This window comes from Nothobranchius furzeri, chromosome 6, assembly GCF_043380555.1.
Source record: "Nothobranchius furzeri strain GRZ-AD chromosome 6, NfurGRZ-RIMD1, whole genome shotgun sequence".
Classification (NCBI taxonomy): Eukaryota; Metazoa; Chordata; class Actinopteri; order Cyprinodontiformes; family Nothobranchiidae; genus Nothobranchius; species Nothobranchius furzeri.
The window spans coordinates 62,872,497-62,895,865 of NC_091746.1; the positions used below are offsets into that span (position 1 = coordinate 62,872,497).

At 41.6% G+C, this 23,369-nt stretch overlaps 2 protein-coding genes across 5 annotated transcripts; one reads left to right on the forward strand and one right to left on the reverse strand.

The window, feature by feature from the left end:
- The first annotated feature begins 746 nt into the window (after window positions 1-746).
- On the forward strand, window positions 747-8,803 carry si:ch73-234b20.5 (vesicle-associated membrane protein 8). 2 transcript variants are annotated; one of them, XM_015943082.3, is made up of 4 exons: window positions 747-886; window positions 1,231-1,295; window positions 1,612-1,785; window positions 8,231-8,803. In XM_015943082.3, the coding sequence occupies exons 2-4, from the start codon at window positions 1,293-1,295 to the stop codon at window positions 8,366-8,368; spliced, it is 315 nt and encodes a 104-aa protein (XP_015798568.1). In that variant the 5' UTR covers window positions 747-886; window positions 1,231-1,292; the 3' UTR covers window positions 8,369-8,803. The 2 variants fall into 2 exon arrangements, with proteins under 2 accessions (XP_015798568.1, XP_070408526.1); XM_070552425.1 differs by lacking the exon at window positions 747-886 and having other exon boundaries at window positions 1,157-1,295.
- On the reverse strand, window positions 8,802-22,970 carry LOC107374808 (heterogeneous nuclear ribonucleoprotein D0). Of its 3 annotated transcripts, none has more exons than XR_001571591.3 (9): window positions 22,580-22,970; window positions 15,255-15,423; window positions 13,295-13,456; window positions 13,046-13,177; window positions 12,866-12,962; window positions 11,739-11,903; window positions 11,570-11,652; window positions 11,124-11,225; window positions 8,802-9,008 (listed from the first exon to the last, which is right to left on the reverse strand). XR_001571591.3 is itself a non-coding variant. In XM_015943079.3 (8 exons), exons 1-7 carry the CDS (start codon window positions 22,747-22,749, stop codon window positions 11,585-11,587), a joined length of 963 nt encoding a protein of 320 aa, XP_015798565.3. In that variant the 5' UTR covers window positions 22,750-22,970; the 3' UTR covers window positions 8,802-9,008; window positions 11,570-11,584. The 3 variants fall into 3 exon arrangements, 1 of the variants encoding a protein (XP_015798565.3); XR_008564029.2 differs by having other exon boundaries at window positions 11,088-11,225; XM_015943079.3 differs by lacking the exon at window positions 11,124-11,225.
- Window positions 22,971-23,369: the final 399 nt, after the last annotated feature.

The following is a 23,369-nucleotide window of genomic DNA, read 5'->3' on the forward strand; positions in this document are numbered from 1 at the left end:
ATATTTGTCTGTGGTTTGAGGCATTTGGTCAGAATGCCTCCCAGGTCAACCCAGGACACACTGGAGAGATGACAGAGATTAGATCTCCAGGCAACACCTGGTGGTCCCACCGGTGGAGCTGGAGGTTAACGGCGAGAGGACAGTTTGGGGATATCTGCTGGTAATGTGAACCTGCCACCTGGATAGTCGGAGGAAAACCAATTATATATGTTGCAAACATGCACACACAATGATACGGGCAAAATATATTCACCTGATTCACTATTTCCACATGATAGCAGGAGGTAACATAAATGAATAAACTAACGACAGAAAAAAAGCTAAAACAACCCCAAAGAGACAGTAAAACCCTTAGTTTCAGATTAAGATGCTAAAACACTAATAAGATGCATGAGCAACCCAGAAACGTCACTAGTACAAATATAAACATCACATTTTAAAAACAGCTAAACATAAAAGAAATAATGATTAAAAAAATATGTAATATTACAAAGAATTGTCCAAAAATAGCAACTGAGTTACATTTTTGTGCCTCTTAGAGCTCTAAAAGCCTTCCAGAATAACAGAATAACTTTTACATTATAAACTAAACAGTCACAATAATGTCACTTTTATTCCACATTACACTCAATCAAAGATAAAATACAAACTTGAATAATTAAATATCAACAACACAGATGAACTGAACGAGACTGAGTTGGTGCCTTTCTCTGGTTGCCGTACTGCTGAACTAACAAGCAGCAACAGGATGAGGAAATGGAGTGAGGCAAGCGTGTGACTTCACCTCTTTATTGCCTTGCAAATTTCTATCTGTGCTGAAAACACAGAGCCCTTTGCCCAGACGCATCGGGCGAGCCCTGGCCTGGATCCTCTCTGACAGCTCATGGTATGTGAAAACACACGAATGGAACTATTAGACATGTTTTTACCAGTTTTAACTGAAAGACGTGTACTTTTGTCTTCTTTCTAAAAAAGTCTTTGTATGAGTTGTGTTGTTGGCTGCTTGGTATCTAAAAAGCAGGAAAAGAAAGTTCAGCACTAACTAGACTGAGGAGAGAATATCTTGTTCTCTGTGATGGTAAACAGCTCCTGTAAATCCATTGAGACTTTGATTGAGGCAACGTGGAGGTTAATGAGTAACTGAGTAGAGGTGCAACCTTTAGTAGATATTTGTTCAGCTCTTGCTGCGTGACCAGAAACACTGATCTTTGCTTTTGTTTATTCATCTAGCTGGACTGTATCCTACTAAAGCTACGTTTAGTGACTTGGAGCTGAAAAGACTTGGTGCTGCCATGGTAAGTGCCGGTCCTTCTTTACGCTAAAGTTAACATTTTGATTGTCCTGGTGATTTCCCCAAAAGTGGATCTTATTTCCCACTTGACATTATGTAAAATGTTCACTTTAAGGTTATTTTAGGTGACCATTTTGAGTTTTTATGGCAGCAACAGAGACTTGTAAGCCAACCCACAGCTGATTGTTCCCCTTCCTCTGTAACGGCTGAAACAGGAAGTCAAACTAGGTTGTTGGAATCTGTGAAATGGGAGCTCCTCTTTGACTGTGAGACTTTCACTATTCACTGCAAGTGTGATAAACTGTGATGATTTTCCCCAGGCTGACCCAAACCCTCAGCCGCCCGCCTCGGGCTCGTCGTCCGCTAAGATGGACCAAGTACAGAGTCAGGTGAACGAGGTCAAAGTCATTCTGAAAGACAACATCAATAAAGTGCTGGAGAGGGGCGACAGATTAGATGACCTCATCAACAAGACGGACGACCTGCAGGCATCTGTGAGTAGATCAAGACAGATGTTGCGTGAATATCGGACACATTTCGGCATGTGAATAAGAAAACGGTAGCTTGCAATCTGCAGAAATGTGAAACTTGAAGCATCACACTTTTATTTTTATCTCTGTTATCAGTGTTTTGAGGGGGATGGAATATTTTGGGGTCTAGTTTTCAGATCACATGAGAAGTGGATAAACTCCAAACTCTCTGTTGTTTCCTGGATTATAAAAGCTCACCCAGTTCCAAAGAAAACCCTTTACATCAGTCACTTTATGCAAACTAGTGTGCCCAGTCAGCTGAACGTGTTTGCAAAGGCAAGCCTTCTCATAATTACTGAAGTCTTTTTTTTTTTTCCTTTTTAAATATTTAATGACAATTTATTGTAAAAGCAACGACACAAACATGGAGGTAGTTTTGTCCTTAGAAGTGGGGGGGTTGGGCTCTAGAACTATGCAGCATACTGTAAGGGACAAAGCTGGTGACCATAGATGAGGGTAGGAACGTAGATCAACCAGTAAATCAAGAGCTTTGCCTTCTGGCTCAGCTCTTCTCCACCATGATGGACTGGTACAATATCCGCATCCAGTGAAAGCTGGAGATCACGGTCTTGTCACGCTAAGAGCAGGAGGTTTGGACCCAAGGTGCAGGAAATCCAGAACACACGGGCAGGAGCGGTTGAAAAGTAAAAATCCTTAGGAGGAGAACCAAAAATCCAAGGGGCAAAGGCAAAAACCCAATAACTAAACTAAGACCAAAATTCAAAAGCTCACCTTCTGAGCAGAGACCTAAGGACTGAGACTAGAGACTAAAGACTGGAGACAAAACATCGCTGACCAAGACAATGAACCAACAACCACAGAGTGACAAAACAAGGCTTATAAACACAGAGGGAGGTAATTAGGGAAAATGGCAGCAGGTGTGTGGAGTGAGGGCTGGAGGGAAGACAGGTGAATATAATTATCTAAATGGGAAAACAGAAACAGAGGAGGGCAAATAAACCTAAACCTAAAGACAGAGGGAAGGGCTCACACACACACATACACACACTGACACATACACACACATACACACACATACTGAGCTGGGGAACAAGAGGCTGGAGCTACAACTGGAGGGGGCTGAGGATGACTAAATGAACACCGGACCTGAGGGAATGATATGAAGGCCTACAAACAGAAGACACATAAATGAGATGCAGACAAAGGACACATGAGGGCGCTATGAGACACAGAAGGGGAATCTAGAGAGGGATGGAGAACATCAGGAAACACATGAGGGAAGACGCAGACGCAGACCATGACAGGTCTGATGAAGCCAAGCGAGGTCAGCAGCACACCATCCCCACCGTAAACGGTGTTGGTAGAGCACTGCTTTCCCCTCCTGAGATGCCGGATAGTGGAAGTCTTATTGCATGGTCTCACTGAACTCCTTCCACGCTTGAGTTTCCCATGGGCTCATCACTCGTGGGAGGAGCCAAAGGAGTCGGGTGCATTGTGTGTTGGGTGGTAGCCAAAGGCAGGGACCTTGGCAGCTCGATCCTTGGCTACAAAAGGTACGTCTTGATACGTGGAATGTCACCTCTCTGGTGGGGAAAGAGCAGGAGTTGGTGTGTGAGGCTGAGAAGTTTTATCTAAATCTAGTCTGACTCACCTTGGTGCATGGCTCTGGTTCAGGAACCAGTTTCCCTGAGAGGGCCTGGGCTCTACCACTCTGGAGTTGCCCCCACTGAGAGGCGCCGAGCAGGGGTGGGCATACTTGTTGCCCCCCATCTCGGTGCCTGTTTGTGCCCCGGTGAACAAGAGGGTAGCCTCCCTCCGACTATGCATTGGGTCACGGGTCCTGACTGTGATTTGTGCTTATGCACCAAACTGCAGATCACACTATCCACTATTTTTGGTGTCCTTGGAGGGGGTGCTGGAGATTGCTCCTTCTGGTGACTCCCTCATTCTTCTGGGGGACTTCAATGCTCATGTGGCCAATTACAGTGAGACCTGGAGGGGTGTGGTTGGGAGGAAAGGCCCCCTGATCTAAACTTGGACATCTGTGCTCATCATAGATTGTCCTTAACGAGCACCATGTTCAGACATAATATGTTCATGTATGCTCTTGGCACCAGAATACCGTGGGCTGAAGTTCGATAATCAACTTTGTTTTCGTCTCATCTGACCTGCGGCCACATGTCTTGGACACTCAGGTGAAGAGAGGGGCGGAGCTGTCTACTGACCACTACCTGGTGGTGAGTTGTCTCCGATGGTGGGGGAGGATGCTAGTCAGACCTGGCAGGCCTAAACGCATTGTGAGGGTCTGCTGGGAACGTCTGGCAGAGTCTCCTGTTGGAAGAAGTTTCTATTCCCACCTACGGCAGAACTTCCAAAATGTTCCAGGGGAAGCGGGGACATTGAGTCTGAGTGGGCTCTGTTACGTTATTCCATTGTCGAGACGGCTAACCGCAGCTGTGGCCACAGGGTGGTCGGCGCCTGTTGTGGCGGCAACCCCCGAACCCGCTGGTGTTAGGGGTGCTGTCAATCTGAAGAAAGAGTCCTATGAGGACTTTTTGGCCTGTGGGACTCCAGAGACGCAGCTCTGGTGGTCACAGAGGCATTAAAATCATTTTCACATAAATTTATCTGCTTTTCTAATTATTTATGAGTTTTATCTTGTTAATTAAGAAAATCTATGAGTTAAAATATTCAGATAAGTCGTTCAGCTTTTTGAAAGGATTTTTAAACACCTTATTTTCACATTGCCTTAACTACAAGATAACTTTATCTTTTAACAATTTGTACTTTGGTCAGCTGTTCCACCAAAGACTAGTCATCAGATTTAAACCTAATAGAGCCTTTATAGGGGGACTTCATGTCTTCTGAAAATAATTTCTGTGAGCATGTTAGAAATAGTCATTACCTTTTTGCAGACAGATCTTTAAACAACCTCATTTTGGAGAAACAGCAATTCATTTTGATTAAATAGACAAGCTGGGTACAAGCGAGAGGAGCCAGTTACAATATACAATATATATATATATATATATATATATATATATATATATATATATATATATATATATATATATATATATATATATATATATATATATATATATATATATATACATATATATATATATATATATGAACATATACACTGTAAACACTATCAAAGCCAGCATGCTCAGATATAAATCTGTAAAGTTTGTGAATGTAACACTAAGTGATTTGTGGTGTCAACTTAGGGGGAAGTTTAAAACAAATAAATAGGCCATTTTCCACCATCAAAACTTCCAGGTATTTTTACTGGATCTTCATGGTATGCATGTTTTCTTTTCACTGAGCCAGTCCAAAAGGACTATTTTCTAGGCCATTTCAGGGACCAGCTGAGTAAGTACCGGTATTGGGGTATGTATTCTGAAATGGCCTGGTAGAGTCAGGACTTGTGGTTATGCCGATTGGTTGTAACTGAGTGGGAAATTACACTACCCAGTAAAAGAAAAAAGTCACACACTCTAGTATTTTGATGGACCACATTTAGCTTTGATTACATCACACATTCACTGTGGTGTTGTTTCAATAAGCTTCTGCAACTTCACCAGATTTGTTTCCATCCAGTGTTGCAATAATATTTCACCCAGATCTTGCATTGATGATGGTAGAGTCTGACTGCTGCACAAAGCCTTCTCCAGCACATCCCAAAGATTCTCAATGGGGTTAAGGTCTGGACTATGTGGTGGCCGATCCTTGTGTGAAAATGATGTCTCATGCTTTCTGAATCACTCTTTCACTCTCTGAGCCCGATGCATTGTCATCTTGGAACATGGCCGTGCCATCAAGAAAGATGGAATAACCTGATCATTCAGTATATTCAAGTAGTCAGCTGACCTCCTTCTTGGAGCACATCCTGTTGCTGAACCTAGACCTGACCAACTGCAGCAAGCCCAAATCATAACACTACCCCCACAGGCTTGTACAGTAGACACATGGTTGTTTAATGAAAAGTAGCTCATTGCACCATTTGGGGTTAAATAGCTTGTTGCAGCTGTAAGATCATTGCCCTGCAGTAATTATTAGGGATGTCCCAATACAACTTTTTCACTTCCGATATTGCAGCCTTCAGTATTGACCGATACCGATATCAATTTGATACGATATCGGCACAGATCATACATACTTTTACCTATTTCGTAGTGTGTAATGTATGAAAGGCTCGATCAAGTTGTATTACTCAATCTTAGAACAAGAGCCAGCAACAGCAAGTATGAAAAAAATGACAATTTTTTTTTCTAAAAATTACTTTTTTTTCTTAACCATTGGTTGCAATTTCAATTCAATTCAAAAATACTTTATTAATCCCAGAGGGAAATTGATTTCTGTAGTAGCTCAGAATAATAATAATAATCAAGTCATCAAAGAGTTGTTGTATATTACAATGGCTGTTGGCAGGAAAGATCTCCAGTAGGGTTAAATATTCTTGCTTTTAAGCTTAATAAATTACCTTTACTTATGACCAATAAGCTGTGATACTCTATATAAATATAGAATATCAATCTGCTTGGTCTTTGGATGTTTAATCAGAAGATTCTAGAATTCTTTGCTTTTTCAGGGATCAAACACACTTCGTATCAATTCAGACAGTCAGGTTTATAAAAGATAAGAAATTTATTTTCTAAACAAATAAAAACAAGACAAGTTAACTAAGACTACTGTGATGGATGAATCTAAGTGGATGGGATGTGATGTATGGTGATTTAATGGTGTGTGTTTATCAGAACCTTGTATCTAGAAGAACTGAGTTCTGGGCGTGAAAAGAATTTGGTTTACATTAAACTATGAAGTTGGTTCTTATCAAAACGGCTTCAGATGCAATCATGCTGTGTCTACCTCACCCTTTCTTTGGAGACCCTCTTCGCGGATCCGGAGGTCAGGAAGCTCGGATGACCTCTGGGCACCAAGGTTCAGTAGATTAACCGCAGCACCAACGCTCCAGTCCAGAGATGTCGCCAGGCACACATGTTGGAACTAGTTTGCGTCTAGAGCAGCTGTTTCTGAACAGCTGAAGGAACCGTTTTGCTGTGTCAGCTGTAGGCAGCTTTTAGCTTGTCGAGAGATGCGGTGTGAGCAGTTTCCCTCCGATGGCCAGTCAGAGTTAGCTCAAGTAACAGGATGCTGAATCTCACAGAATGCTGGAATGCTGAATCACTCCCCAGTGACTCTGTTTTAATATTCTCATATTATGATTTACTTGGCCAATCAGGACGTGCCATGTTAAGAGGTGTTAACAAACAACCCTCAGAACATCACGCCTTCTTTCGGATACAGGATGCTCTGATCTGTGGGTAAGAAAATATCTATGTGCAGAAATTACTTTATCTTATGAACATTGTGTATGAGTGTAGATAATGATTCACTTGTTAAACCAAACATTACTGATCATAACATCAAAATGTTTCATTGTAATATTAAAATTCATTTCAACATTATTAACTTTGGCACAGATTAATCAAAACATTTCATTCAACCATATTGTTCATTTCATAATTAATTAGCTCATATGAGCTGAAAATGTTCCCTTTATTCAGAGGCATGAGGAATCCTGTAGGAGCGATAAGGGAAGCTTAGGCCTTGAAACGGGAACGGTTTGTTGACAATATGTTAACATGTGTTCAGAGCTGCAGAATCTTCTGGGCTTGTTGGAAAATAGAATGTAAAATCCACCTTAGAGAATGGAATTCATGTCTGCAGATGACCGGTGGCATGTAGGTCAATATGTAGGTGAAAACTAACCATTTCTGGACGTTACATAAACATGCGAACCAACGGACCGCTTATGTCAGAGATTTTTGATGCCATCTGATATAATCTGATGCACTGTTTTTGGGCTGATATTGAATTACTTCCAATATCGATATTGGAACGGGACATCTTTATTAATTATCCAATAGGAGGCTCCTACCTTTTGTTTTCTTAGTTAGACCCAGGTGGGGACTTTTTGTTTGGCTGGGCAGTGTACATCAGCAGACAACACCAAACAACCAGCATTGAAAAAAATTGTCAGATTTGCTGGTTTAGAGACGCAACAGCTATGAGGACATAGCCAGCATGTTTTCCCTCTCAGAAATGTCCTCCTATAGTGGAAACATGTCTAAAGATGCAAACTCTAAATGATTAAAAATGCTGTTCCCAAGTCTTCGGGTGTGAGTGCAGGCTAGGGAGCCTTTGTGTTCTTTATTTGTTCAAACATGTCTTAAATCTCACGTTCATGTTTTATTTTATTGAACATGGAATATTTTCTAATGTAATGTTAAAAACAAGGGTGTTTAAAGGTAATTGTGATTGTACTGGCTTGGCCCAGCCCACTTGACATCTAATTAGCTTGGATGTGGCCCGTGAACCAAAACACCCATTTTAAAGGATCCAACTACACTCAGTGGTTTCTTTTCCTTTTTGTCTTCAGGCTGACTCCTTCCAGAAAACCTCCACGCGGGTAGCCCGAAAATACTGGTGGAAGAACATAAAGATGATGATCATAATCGGCGTGATTGTGGCGATCATCCTGATACTCATCATCCTCGCTGCAACTAAAGTCATATAGCAAACTTTCACCGCAGGAGAGCAGAGGGGGTGCGGCGCTCACCTCCGGACATCCTGACATGTGCACATTCACTCATGAACAAGAAAAATCACTGTGAAGAGGGTAAAACCCACAGGAGACAGAGATTAAATTGTTTGCTGTCAAACCAAACACTCCACATGTAATGTAAAACCGCTCCGTTAATGAAACACCAATCATGTGAGCAGGTTTTGTTTTTATTTGAAGCATTTTCAACATCTAGTACACTTTGTACATATTATGTATGTGTATGACTCAAACGGTGTAGTAACATGTTTTATATGACGATCGGGGTGGGGGGGGTGTCTTTTATTTTTGCTGCCAGAGTACTGTGTGTATATATATAGAGATGTATGTGTGATTTGTCCAACCAATAATACATTTCAGTAATGAAATAAATGAAGCGATTCACAAGCAGCTTTTGAGAACTTTATACATGGAAAGCAAAAGGAGAGTCTGAATATGCTGGAAGCGATCTAAGCTAACAAAAACACTGAAATATTTCTGTAAATGTGGAGCACACGTACTGTAGCTCAGAGCACGCTTGTGTGCTTTTCAAAAACGGGATCATCTTTCTGGATAGTTTCTCCACCAGCGAACAGCAGACTCACCACTCTGACGCCTACGGAAAACAAACAGACACAAGTCAGCTCTGAAGGAACAGCACGCCATCTAGGTACAAAAGAGCGAGACAAAATAGGAATCCCCTGTGTTTTAAGCGTCAGATATAATTAAAAACAATCAGGAGAAACAATTAATTTAACATTTTGCATTTGTAAAAGTGAGAAAGTTAAGCTAGGGGTCTTGAAGTGCGTAAAACTGAACAAGTCAAAATACTAAATGGAGAAAAAAATACCGTAAATCCTCTAATATTAGCCTGTATTTAATTAACTGCTGGGTATCATACTTTGGTCGGAGTCGGCAGAGGTGAATAATGGCCGGTATCTTATTGTGGCCGGGTGGAATGTGGTAACAAGCAAGTACGGGGGGCGGTTGTGTCATCCGTCTCACTTTTGATTTGCCAGTGACAGACCGCGAGGGTAACTTTAACCGTGCGGAGACGAAGAGGAGGCGAAAATATGATATCAAGTTCAAAGAGAACGTGCTGATTATGCTGCAGAACACCCTGGGGAGCAGTAGCAGGGGTTGTATGAACTAGTCACTAGTCGACTTCACCGCTCTATAGTGACTTTTTATGCCTGTCATCGACTAGTCGCTGTCACGTGATAATGGCCGGCAAGATGCAGTCCATGGAAGACAGCAGCCTGCTGTCAGCAGGTGACAAGCTCCTGCGCGTCGGGAGGCAACGCGCTGTGCCAGAGCGTCGGTACTGACACCCGCCGTAAAACGGACATTTAACCAAATTGTGACGTTTACCCTCTTGCAATTTAACCTTCCCCTCACCCCCATCCTAATCTTAACCAGCTTGTGCACGCAAAGCTCTGATTATTGACGCACTCCAGACATCTGCGTCCTGAGTACGGCCACAGTAACATTATCAAATTAGGTGTCGCCACCTCAAAAACTAATTTAACACGCGATCTTTCATGTCGGCTCATTTCCTTTTATGTTTTCTGTCTTTTATTCTTTTATTTGTGCGTGATGCGTTTCGCTGCTGTGGATCAGGGTGCATCACCTGTTTTGTCCTCAGTGACGCACCTAAATGATGTGGCCGGCGGTAACTCATAAGGTGAATATATATGAACCCAGGTAGCAGTTTTTCTTTAGGATTGAGAGGAGATGCAGGAAGATAATAAACAGGCAGGACAGAAAAATAGTCAAATAAAAACAAGTTAGTTTTTGTACCTGCTGGTTGCAACAAACAGACACCACTGAAGGTAATCAGAAGTGAGGAACAGAAAATGAAATAATTATTTTAATGTTTAGAGCAGCAGGAACTCTGAGAGGCTGCAGGCGCATCAGTGAGTTTGCGGCCGCTGCGCAGGGGGAGGGGGGAGAGGGCTGAAGCAGAAACTACCGTTGTTAAAAGAAATGTGTTTAACTTTGAAAATGTGGGCGCAATTTTAATTGTCAAAAACTCCAGCGAACCATTAGTTCATTTTGCTCAAATAGAAATTGAGGTCTGCCTCTACTTCTGGCCCTCCTTCCAATAAAGTCCTGGAGCTTGATGAGCTTGAGTCAAATACAGGCCCGGGCTTGTATTAGAGGATTTACGGTACTTCATTTTGATCAAAAATACACATTAAAGAAAGCATTACATGCAAATTTCTGGAAACGTGACACTTTAAATCTTTTTCTGTATGATTTTGTTTAAATCAACGGTTATAAGAGAAAAATGTGTTGCAGGAAAAATTAACAAAAAGAGGAGTCTTTTCCATCGCTGTCAGTAACACAAAACAGAAGAATATAATTACACAAATTAAAGCACTTTATCCCCCAACGCAGTAGAGTCCAAACCAGGTTAAAGCTCATGGACTACTAGTTAAATAAAAAATACCATTAGAAGTGAATTATTAACATTAGAACTGGAAAGTCCAGAGAAAGCTGTATGTATCCTTTAAAAAACAGATAGTTATTTCTTTCTTTCATATGTATAATCATTACTTGTGGGGGAGTAAGGGCCTGTAAAAAGAATGACAATTACATGTGTATGTTTAAGTTTTACATTACATAACAGTCGCCAAACCCAAAAGGCTTAAAAATAGAAAGAAAGAAAAACAAAGCTGCACGTGTCCCATACTTAGAAATTCTGATACAGGATGTTGTAAGACCATACCAAATGGCAGCATTCGAGAGCGTACGCTGCTCGTACCCGGTCCGCATTGAGCGGGCCCTGAGGGTATCTGGGAGTCAGCTCATGGCCTGCAAGGAAGCTCCGCTGGCAGGTACAAACAAGGTATGTCAGAGTTAGGAGACAATAAACTTCCTTTTCTGTTTCCCTGCACATCCTTAACTTTGGCATCCATTTACTGTAGTAGCACTTTACCTGTTAACTTTACAGTTAAAAAGGAAAAACAAGAGAAGGTGCAAAAGGAGGCCGGCTGTTAAAAATAATGGCCACAAGAGCATAGCCTCTATGTTACCACTACTGTAAAGCACATGAAGGTGCTGAGAAAAAGAAATTTACGTGAGCAAATTAAACAAAATATTACAAAACACCAAAGTTAATATAGCTACTTATAGTTTGGACTAATCTGTGTGAGTTTGTTACTGGATACCTACTAGAAGCTGAGCTCTTTAATACGGCTTGAAGCTGTTGGTGTGAGCGCCACGCCGCGGCGACTTGCCGTACCCGCCAGACTGATCTGCAAATGACAGGAAAGTTAGATTTATTACCACGATACCTTCTTGGAAGTACAACAAATAAAATGTGTGTTCCAGAGATACTCACTGCTGTAGTCCACGTATCCATAATAATTATTGTACCCAGAGTAGTCATAGCCACTATAGCCTCCATATCCTTGATTGCCGTAACCGTAATTGCCATAATTCCCATAATTCCCATAGCCTTGATTCCAGTAGTTACCATAACCCTGGTTCCAGTTCTGACTGGGACCTGTGGTGGAAACAAGTCATCACGTCACACAGAACGTTTTCCAGCATCCACATTTTACCATCTGATGTTTTCTACTGAATTCAGTTGTAATTAAATTAAAAAGGTCTCAACATCTAGCAGCTCAGGGGCCATTTGAGGCCCTTGGAGGGATTTAGTGCAGCCCCAAATGCATCTGTAGAATGATCAGTTTTAGGCAGGCTGTTGATGGAAAACAACACGTTTTTTTCCCACTATTTTGGTCGTATTTTTAAAATTTCAACGTAGTCTTGAAAGGTCTGGACACCCCTGATGTAGAAGGTTGTAATAAGTCAAAGTCAAAGTCATTTATTGTCATTTCTACCACATGTGCAAGACATACAGAGAAACGAAATTGAGTTTCAGTACACACAATTCAGAGATCAGACATACATGGGCAAGACACATGACAAGAATTGGTGACTGCGGTCATTCGCAACACGAGTCGCGCTACCTTATTAGATGAAAAGGAATTACATGAGGATAGGTTGGAGGAGGGAAAAAGGCATACCAGAGTTACTCCCGACAGGGCGTAGCTGTACTATGCAAAAAAACCCTCAAACATATAAGCACGACTAAGTCGACTAGTTGATACAACCCCTAGTAGGAACCACGATCTAGAACCAGTCTCACCAACAAACATGCCCTTTATGTCCACACAACGGTGAGGACAAGTTGCAGCTTTATTCAGACATTTCAGGACCAAGCTTAGAAAAAAAATCCGCCATGAAGTTTAAAAAAATGTTGAAATGGAGTTATTTACCGATTGTTTTTATCTTTAATGAAGTTTTTCTAGAATGTTTCAGCCTGAACAGTTCTGCTGATACAGTTCTTGTGCGTTTGATAAGGAAACAATCTTCTCTGCTCAGTGAGAAACCCAGCAGGTGGAGGCAGACATAAATGTTAAACTAGCAAGAGCAATGTTTTAGTTTTCCATCCTAACTCACCTCCTCTTCCTCTGGACCTGGACGAGTATCCTCCTCTGCCTCCCCAGTACTGCTGCTGCTGGTACACCTCCTTTGACACAGCCACCTTTACTTCACACTAAAGTCAAACATTATTAATTTATTATGTCTTCATTAAGGTACAGTCATATAATGAAATCTGATTGGATGAAGTGATTGCACCTGGCTGAGTCCGATGTTGTGGTACTTCTTCTCCATAATCTTCTTCACTGGCTCCTCCTCTAGAAATGTGATGAAGCAGAAGCCTCTCCTTTTGTTAGTTTTGTTCTCCATGGGAAGTTCAATCAACTCCACCTGATTAAATCATAGTGAATGCATTCATGATATATTGGGTTTTATTTAAAAAGGAAAATGCAAGCAAAAGCTTAACGAATATAAAGTGAGGCGTGTGTGTGTGTGTATGTGTCACACCTCTCCAAAAGCACTGAAGTACTCTCTGACTTTGTCTTCATGAGTATCTGGAGACAGACCACCAACAAAGATCTTCGTCACAGGCTCCTTGGCCTTCATGGCTTTGGCTCTTTTGGGGTCGATCACCTTCCCGTTGAGCTTATGTTCCTTCTGTGATGCAACCTTCATGAGGACAAACGCCAACAATAAACCAGTTAAACGTAGAGTCAATCAACAGTTCTATGGATGGTTTGGCCTTTTGATCAAACAACTGTCAGGGTTCGTTTTTCGGGCTGCGAACATCAACAGAGACACCGTGGATATGAGGAGATAATAAAGGTCACACAGGTCAGGTCAGTGAAGGTGGTCCATCATCTGGGTAGGCTGTGATTTAATCCTAATTCAACCTACAGCCTCCTGCTGATGTTGTGATGAAATAGGATTTTTTATGTTTTATTATTTTCTGCATTGAACAGAATTTGATCCACTCTCCAACTTTTCTGAAATGAGACCGTTGGGTTCAAATAAAATAACAAACAAAGCCAAACATTTCCTTTGGTGTTATTTATTTCTTACGCCCTTGTACCTTGGCACAAACATGTGACTAAAGCAGCTCAAAGACATTAAAACCTAATATATGGATCCATTATGGATTTTATAACCTAAATTACAGACATGTCCAATTGGGTTTTTTGCATCTGCAGAGCATGCTTCTCCCACAGCCTGAGGCATGACTACTGAATGAGGAAACAGATTTTTTATCTTGTTATAAATGTTTTACCCTCTTACATTATCCTACAGTCTGCTGTGAACGAAGAGCTTTTGGGGGATGGTGTGTTGTGTCAGATTTTTTAAAAGCACATATCTGTCATCCTCTATTTATCAATGAAAGCAAACCCATATGAAATAATCGTTATGAATCAGGATATTGAATCTAATCGAGTCATGAGACTAGTGAAGATTCACGCCTCTATAAGTTTTATTTATTTTCCCTCAATCTAATTTTTAAAAAACTAATAATGAAATAAATTGAAGTTTTATTTTTTCTTTCAAAAAATGACAACAAATCTATTATATTTATTATCCTGGCAGCAACCCAACCTATATATGTGTAGTACCACGACCCATAGACAGAGCTCAGTCATAGGGCGGGATCTACAGTTGTCTTTCAAACGGCCTCTGCATGCTACTGGACAGTACTAGGACCAATAAGAGCAACGAACAATATAACATATTCATCGCTACTTAAATCAGTCTGCCATACACATAAGAAGCAAACACATGCTGTTTGTACCTCTATCTGCTCATGCCTCAAAGAGAAGCCCAAGTCTAATTTTCCAAAGTTCATGCCAAAGCCATTGAAAACAAGCGCAGATTATAAACCATTGCCATCTTCGTAGTTTTTCTCCACTGCAGCTCTTACATTAAGCCAAATGTTCGAGCCAACTGTAGACCTGCTGAGGCAACATGGAGCATGACTAGACCGACCTGCAGACCAAAATCTTTTGCTTCTACTACGGTTGGTCAACATTTCTAGGCTAGGTATTTACGAAAGAGGACAAAATACAATTTTTGACTTTACTCTCAGAAAAATTCTAATTTCCAATTTTAATCTCATAATTCCAATTTTTTCTCTCTGAATTCTAAGAAGAACGTTTTTTGTGACCCTAATTCTCTTCTGTAGACATCACTCAAGAATTATAAATGGTTTCTTCTCAAAAGGATCCTGTAACATTTGCAGCTCTAAACAAGTTTTATTAAGGTGGACTGAGGAGAAAAGTTCTTTGGATTGCAAAGGTTGCAAATGATCTAGAAGCACAGAAGCTTTCTGTTGGAAAATGGTTCATTTCTAGAAGGAGTGCCTCCTGCTGATGAATACGCTTGAGGCATGAAATAAAGGAGTATCATTCAATAAACTCTAGATTAACCTCCTGCTCCACACTTATTGTTTTGCAGCATTAAAATAAAAGAAGGACCGTACCTTTTCAACACTTTCCGGTTCTTTGAAAAGTACAAAGCCGAAACCCCTTGATCGACCAGTCATGGGGTCCAGTTTTAATGTGCAGTCAACAACCTCCCCAAACTTTGAGAAGTAATCCTTCAGGTCCTTTTTAGTGGTGTCCCAGCTGAGGCCTCCCACAAACATCTTCCTATTAATGAAACAAATGGGTCAGGAAATATAAAAATCAGTGTCTGTGAAGAGCAGCTTGCATTTTTCCCACCCCTCCATCTGCCATCTGGGGGTCAGCAGCCTAAGCAGAGAGGCCCACCCTTCCCTCTCCCCAGCCACTTGGGCCAGCTCCTTTAGGGGAATCCCAAGGTGTTCCTTGACCAGCTGAAAATGTAGTTCTTCCAACTGTGTCCTGGGTCATCCCTTTGGGTCTCCTCTAGGGTTGTCACGGTAACCGGTATAGCGGTAAACCCCGGTAAAAAAGTTGACAATAAAAATAACCGTCCAGTTTTTAAAAAACTAAATTATCTCGGTGGGTTTACCGTGGCCGCGGTTTCGGCGCGGTGACCCTTACCAGCCACCGTCGCTTCAGCTGAAGTTCCCGCGGCGCGCACACGCACTTTTTAGTTTGCAACGGCACCAAAACTTTGAAGCTGAAATAATGGCCGAAGGAGGAGACGGCAGCGCCCAGGACATCCATCAGCCCTCAAAGAAGACTAAATCGGAAGTATGGGCATATTTTGGATTTCTGAAAAATGCTGAGGGACAGTTAATAGAAGACGGCTATCCCGTTTGCAGAACGTGCAGGAAACAAGTGTCTGCAAAAGGCAGCAACACTTCGAATCTAATGGCACATCTGCGTGACCATCACCCACGTCTCTACAGCCAGTGCAAGGTAAGTTAACATTAGCATTTTAGCTCAAATGCATGACGTGAGGACTTTTGGCTGAGGGAGAATGCAACGAGTCACTATAGACTGCAGCCGCAGCGTCCTCTGCCAGCATTTAAACCGTGTCACGGACACCCTGTTGCTGGATGAAGCATCTTATTTGTTGATGATGAAGAGAAATATACAATTAGTTCCTTGTCAATTTGATTTGTTTACTTATTCAATGCCATTTATACTTGAACATTTGGATTTGATTACATAGTGTAGTAGTTATTTTAGTAATTTGTTTAAAGTGGCTATTTATTTCAAATACATATTTTTTAAGGTTGACTTGTACAGTGCTCAAGTCAAGTGTGGACTGGAGTTTTAGATTTTCATTTGGATAATGAAGAAAACAAGTATATGAGAAAACAAGTGGTGTTTCTTTGATTTGTTTACATATTGTTTATGTTTTGAATGTTTAGATTTGTGTAATTTAAACCTGCACTGACTACTGTAACATGTTCCAGAAAAAGAAGCTATTTGTTCCTTTACTTGTGAAAAGTTGCACTTTTGCTAAGGCTTTGTGTTATTTTAGGTTTAATAAACACTGTTAAACCTTTTCAGAACTATTTCAGTTTGTGTAGAACAGGACTATCAATGCTTTCTGAACATATGCAACACCGTTTAAAAAATACCGCGATAATACCGAAAACCGTGATAATTTTGGTCACAATAACCGTGAGGTTAAATTTTCATACCGTGACAACCCTAGTCTCTTCACATTTGGACGTGCCCAGAAAACATTACCAGAGTCATCCATGAGGCATAACCAGACGCCCGAGCTACCTCAACTGGCTCCTCTCGATGTGGAGAAGCAGCAGATCTACTCCAAACCCCTCCCAGATGAGCGAACTAGAGCACCACCCCGGTCTGCCAATCGAGTGGACCAGCGACAGAGGAGTTTTTTGACTGCCTCAGTGACATTGGTTCCAGAGATTGGAGAACCCAACCCTCTAACTCCGCGCCCTCACCGGAAGACATGCCGGTGGGACTGAGGAAGTCCTTAAGTACTCCACAACAACCCACTATCCACAACATCTCGAGTCGAGGTCAGCAGCACTGTAAACAGTGTTGGTAGTCCACTGCTTTCCCCTCCTGAGGTACCAGATGGTGGACCAGAATCTCAAAGCTGTACGGACGTTTTGCTCCATGGTCTAAGCAAACTTCTCCAACGCCCAGGTTTTTGCCTATGTGACCGCCCGAGATGCATTCCGCAGGGATTGCCAGTACTCATCAGCTGCCTCTGGTGTCCCACAGGCCAAAAACACCCATTAGGACTCTTTCTTCAGTTTGACAGCATCCCTAACCGCCAGTGTCCAACAGTGTATTCGAGGGTTGCCGCCATGACAGGCACAGACAACCCTGCATCCACAGCTGTGGTCAGCCGCCTCGACAATGGAGGCACAGAGCACGACAGATACAGATTTGTACACCAAATAGAGCTGTAGCGAAGAGTCGATGACGTCAATGGCTCGATTCTATAAATTTGCCGATGTCAGATCCGGTAGTCGACGCACCACGCCCACTTGTTGCATCCCCAGGAGTTTGTAAATAGAGGAGGACTCTGCCTGTTTTTCCTCTAGTTCGCCCTCTTCTCCGCCTTTAACATCTCCGCCAAATACAGAAGACCCGGAACAACGTCCGTTCGCTACTAGATTCCTGTTTTGCCCGCCTTCGTCTCCCGGCAACGGACAACAACTTCCGGGGTCAAATGCACTGCTTTGTCTCTACTGCAAAAGTAGAAAATCACCGGGAGCATTTCTCCCTTCATAAAGGAGCTTCTTTAAGACATTAGGAGAGCTGTTTTGGTGATAGCAGTCTCTCCTCCGTGCTGGTCTGTTTGCTGCTGGGTATTTTTTGGTTTATTTAAACTTGGTAACTTGAACTTAACGTTGGTAAAGCTACTGTTAGCATCTTCGCTAACAGCTTCTTGCGTTTGGATGAGCTGTTACATTTTGGTTTAGAGTTCATCTTTTTTGTGGTGTAGATCTCCCTTTTATTACATTTAGAGTGTTGTGGGTTTTCGGTTTAGTTTAAAATATCACCTTGAGTTAGGGCTGGGCAATATGACGATTTTAGACCGTTTTACGATCTACACATCTGATGGTCTGTCATTTTTGAGAGACCTTTTTATCACGATTCACAGCTCTGCTGATGAATTTCTGCCTTTGAATGAAAAGGGAACTTACCCCAGGTGAATGACATGCCTTTGTTTGACCCTTAACCAATCAGAGTGAGTCATAGTAATATATTAGTGCCCCGCTTGTTTTCACCTGTGTGTGAACAAACATGGCTTCGGCCGTGGCTGAGAGCGACAATGACGTTTTCGTTCCGAAGAGGGGTGCCTCGTCCATTATATGGAACTGGTTTGGTTTTTCACCAGATGACAAAGAGCAGCAAAACATAATTTGCAAAGTTTGCAAGGAGAGCGTCAAGGCAAGCGATGGCAACACCACAAACTTGTTTAATCACTTGAAAAAAAAGCATCCCAAACAATACAATGAGAGCCAGCTGGCAGCTAAAGCTAAAAAGCCTGCGGCTGCAGCAGCTAGTGCTTCTTCCAGGCAGCAAACGCTAACAAACACTCACAAAACTCACTCCCTACGACAGAGACAGCAGACGATGGAACAGCGTGACCGACGCAGTGACGTACCACTTGGTTAAAGATTTGTGTCCCGTGCGAACAGTAGGAGTGGGATTTAAGAAAATTATAAAAACATTGGATCCATGCATGTACGCTGAATGCAAAGTGAGAGTTGCAGAAAATATTCAGAATTCGCAGTTTTTTGCTACCACAAGCGATCTCTGGTCCAGCCACACATCAGAGCCGTATTTGAGCTTAACTATCCACTACATGAGCAACTGGGAGCTACATAGTATTTTGAAAAAGTTAATGTTTGCACAATACATTTGCAATGGACACGTTTGCACTTTAAATATGTTTACGATTTTAATTTATGTTAAGTTACTTGAAAAACGAGAAAAACTGATTTTTGTAATTGTTTCTCTCAGGGCTTTTATCATCTCTGGTGTGAGTTTAAAATATAAGTGTGTTAGCACTGTGTTGATTATCCCTAATATGAATAAATGTTTATTTATTCAATGTTTCTCTTCTTTAATACGCAATTGAAGTCATGCTATTCATGGATAAAAAATCGTGATAAAATCGAAATCGTGATAAAATATTGAAAAAATCGTGATATTCTACTTTTGCCATATCGCCCAGCCCTACCTTGAGTTTGGTTTAACCACCCAGTTTAGAGTTTGGAGATTCTTATTTTGGTCCAGAACTCAGTAATCTTTGCCCAGTGTGACATTCCTAGTTATTTGTACTTTTGTTTTAATTCCCCACAGGCAGAATTAGTTTTATTATTCCCAACCTGTGGATGGAAAGATTTATGTTTGTTGTTGTAAATAAACCTGATCATCATTTAAACTTATAAATCCCGTGTTATTGTCCCTTCCTTTTTGCACACGAGCCCAATTCCCCAGGAAGGGTCGTAACACCACTCGCCTCACGCACATAAGTGACCAAAATAAAGCAGCATGGAGACACTCCGTCTCCAACCACCTCTCAGGCAGCAGCCTGCAGTTCCATGTTTTACATGTCACCAGAACATAACCAGTAAAAGCAGTGTTGTACAGTGTTGTACAAAATGGAAGGCCTGTAGTGTTTATTCACTATGTACTCCACGCAACAGAAAATTGCGGCTCTTTTTACCGCTCCCTCCTGCAGTCTTCCCCTATTAACATTTAAAATGATTCTGTAAATTCCGTGTATCAATAGAGGCTTGGGGAGAAATTATGACACTTCTCTAAATAAAGTAAATTTTCCAGTGCAGATTGGAGACAACCCATAGTAGCACTGATTTGATCTCATTTCAGAGAACAATAGAACAGGTCAGTTGCACCTAATAAATAAAATTACTAACAAACTCAGGAATCTTTCTTTGCTTCACTGTTCTGGTGTAGTGATGGGAAATACGGCTCTTTTTAGAGAGCCGGTTCTTTTGGCTCCCAAGTGGCTCCTCAGATTTTCTGTTGCGTAGAATACATGTATAACCAAAATAATACTAAACTATATGTAAAATAATTTACTAATGTAAAAAAGCAATATATCAAATATTTATAATTTCTATTGATTTAATAACTGAACACTTTAAGAAATCTCCACTTCCCTACTGCTGGCGCTCATTTTCTCCTCTCTCTCGCTCGCCTTTTTCCTCCTCCTCATTCCCTCTCGTCTCCCTCCACCCGCATGTGCTCTGCTGTGTGTCTGTCTGAGTCTGATCCTCCCTCTTCCCCGCCCCTACTGCTCTGTGTGTGGACAGTCTGGACACACAGTTACACATGTTGACCAATCGCCTGTAGCTTTCACCAAGGCAGGGGGGGAGGGGGGAGGGACGGCTCCCAATGACGAGCCGGCTCCCGTCGTTCACTTCAAAGAGCCGGCTCTTAGAGCCGGTTCGTTCGCGACCGACACATCACTATTCTGGTGCTGAGGATATCACTAATGCGGATCAAAGGAGATACACAGATGAACGCACCTCTTATTTATTATTTGGAAACTACATTTACTGCAGCTGGCAGAGGCAGAGATTGTTTCTATTGATACATGAATTTACAGAATCGTTTTAAATGTTAAAAGGGGAAGACTGCAGGAGGGAGCGGTAAAATACAGGGGGTCCCCAGCTAAAACAAGAAACTTTACGAGTCTGATGAAACCCGCTGGTTTTCCATCAGGCAGTCACGGGGCAGCTCCAACGACCCAGTGGCTGTGCTGGGTCAGTTACCGAGCCCAGTCCGGTACCGGCTCGGCCGTGAAGAGCCGAGGCAACGTCATGCTCTGCTTAAGAAGAAGCGTTATTTTCCCGCTTCAGAAGAAGCGTCCAACGTGTTTTTACGCTTTCTCCGAGACATGTCACATTGCTAAGTTGTTAGCGCGCTAACACGTCAATAGTGCAGCGTAGCCTGCTGGAGGTTTTAAGGGTTCAGATGAAAACACCCGACCTCTCAGGCTGCTCACACATCGATCTTAAGTTGTCGCTGTTGCGCTCACGCCGTAATACAGTATTAGATGCGGTTAAAGTCAGACATGAAAAAATAAATAAATTTTACATGAATAAGTGATGCTTAGCCTGGTGGAGGGAGGAAAATCTTGCCTAATAAGCACTGGAGGAAACCCTGTCAAGATCGTTAACACTTGTTTATCTTACTGCTATTGAAACATGTAAACCAAAATGCATTATATCCATTGCTACCTTTCTAATTTTAAACTCAGTAACTTATGCTGTAACGTCACCTTGCTCTGCCTGCTCCTTTCTTCTTGCTGCCCGCCGGCTGTGATCACAAGCGACAACATAGTAGTTCCCGCTGCTTCTTCGGGAAACAGCGCATGGCGGGCCGCCACGGCTACGCCTATGTAAGGGAAACCCTGTATTTTAAAACATTTTCTAAATGCTTTTTTATATTTTTACATTTTTTTTTGTTTTTGTGAAGAGCCTCGTGATTTTTATCTTGAGAGGCACTATAGAAATGATATTTTCTTCTTCTTCTATTCTCTTACAGTACCAGTTGATCACTTTTTTTGAAGAATTTATTTGAGATTTTCTGGTTTTTATTAATTGTGCAATAGACAAATAATAATTAGATTAATCGCCATTAGAAAAGTCAACTATTCGATAAAATAATCGTCAGAATAATCATTTTAAAACTAATCGTTTACCCCCAGCCCTAACACCAAAGTAACTTGAGGTCTTAAGGGGAGACTGTGCAGTGTCTCTCCTTAAGCCCTCCTCCAAATAACCATGTTATTAGGGCAAGAATCTGACAATATGACAAATATCACAATAAAGGGGAGATGATACGATATAATGCAATACTAAAAGCCACATGATTAGCTATTTTAAAGACTGAATTTAATTTTAAATCACTCCAGACGCTTTCAAGACACATCCAGCGTTTTCTCGAGATCTTGTCGTTCCATCAGAATGAAGGCAGTAAAACTGCTGCTACCTAGCAGTCAGAGTTTGAATTGCATCAAACAAAATAATTACAGTAAATGTTAACATTTAAATTGTGAATTACAAACATCGAGAAATATTGATTCAGTGACATGAAATATCACAGCATTGATTTTCTTGCATTCCAACTGATTATGGTTATATCTAAACGGAGTGAGACAGCAGAGTCAACAACATGCTAAAGAAATGTGTCCCGTTATTCTCACTTTGACTACTCAACATAAACATCTTTATAATTGTGTAAATGTATTAAGTCTTACCGATTTCCTTGCTGAATTTGTCTCTATATGTACTTATGCAGATGTAGCATCCATGTTGTATATCCTTCATATAAGTCCAAAAGCTTTGACTGAGAGTGAAATAATAAATGACCGCGTTATGAAGCTGGAACAGTAACATACCCTTCGTCCTCCTCGTTTTTACTGGCGTCAATCCTCGACCCTTCGGCCTCGCCTCCCATCGTCAGGCCACAGTCCCCACTAGCGGACATCGGGTCGTCGTTGTTAGCATCTCCATCCTCCTCCATTCTCATCAGGCTCGAGCCTTCGCTGAATTCATAATCCTTCGACATATTTTGGTTTTTTCAGGCACCTAATTTTTAACTAAAGCGGCACCGGGAATTTTTGAGAAAATACAAATTCACAAAAAAATAGAAGTTGCGCTACAGATAGCTAGTGGCTAGCTAATATTTATTATCAAATACCATCAGATAAAAAAACGAAGCAAACGCAAACCGTGTAGCTTCTTCACGGAAACATCTAAGGTTTTGATTAACAGAAATTTAAAGCGTTTAAACTGATAATTAACTATCTTCCAAATGTTATTTTAATAATAAGAGCGTCGTTTTGTGTCGTTTTTTATCACCGTCACCGGATTCTTCTTCTCTGTTTTAAAAACGGATGAATTAGGAAACCAAACCGGGAACAGCGTCACCCAAACGTGCCGGTGTTACGTCGAAATGTGTGACCCCGTTGAAAACTGTTTCTCCCACTGGCTTTGCCCTGCCCCCTTGTGTTCGGTTCAGATGTAAAGAGATTCACACAGCTTTATCGCACATCCGACTCGCCTCATCAAAAAGTACATAATTTAAGTTATATATTTTCTTCACCTAACATTTTTGTCTTCGCAGTCGCACAAATATATTTGCCGAGGAACACCTATGACGACCATGCTGATGCTGACAGCAGCGAA

Bases quoted from the DNA above. Each gene is read 5' to 3' on its own strand.
- si:ch73-234b20.5 (XM_015943082.3), top strand. The intron at 1,786-8,230 runs GTGAGTAGATCA...TTTTGTCTTCAG, and splicing joins CGGACGACCTGCAGGCATCT to GCTGACTCCTTCCAGAAAAC.
- LOC107374808 (XM_015943079.3), bottom strand. From the start codon at position 22,749: ATGTCGAAGGATTATGAATTCAGCGAAGGCTCGAGCCTGATGAGAATG. The intron at 13,457-15,254 runs GTACGGTCCTTC...GTCCTCATGAAG, and splicing joins AACCGGAAAGTGTTGAAAAG to GTTGCATCACAGAAGGAACA. The intron at 11,904-12,865 runs GTGAGTTAGGAT...TTTCCACCACAG, and splicing joins CAGGTCCAGAGGAAGAGGAG to GTCCCAGTCAGAACTGGAAC.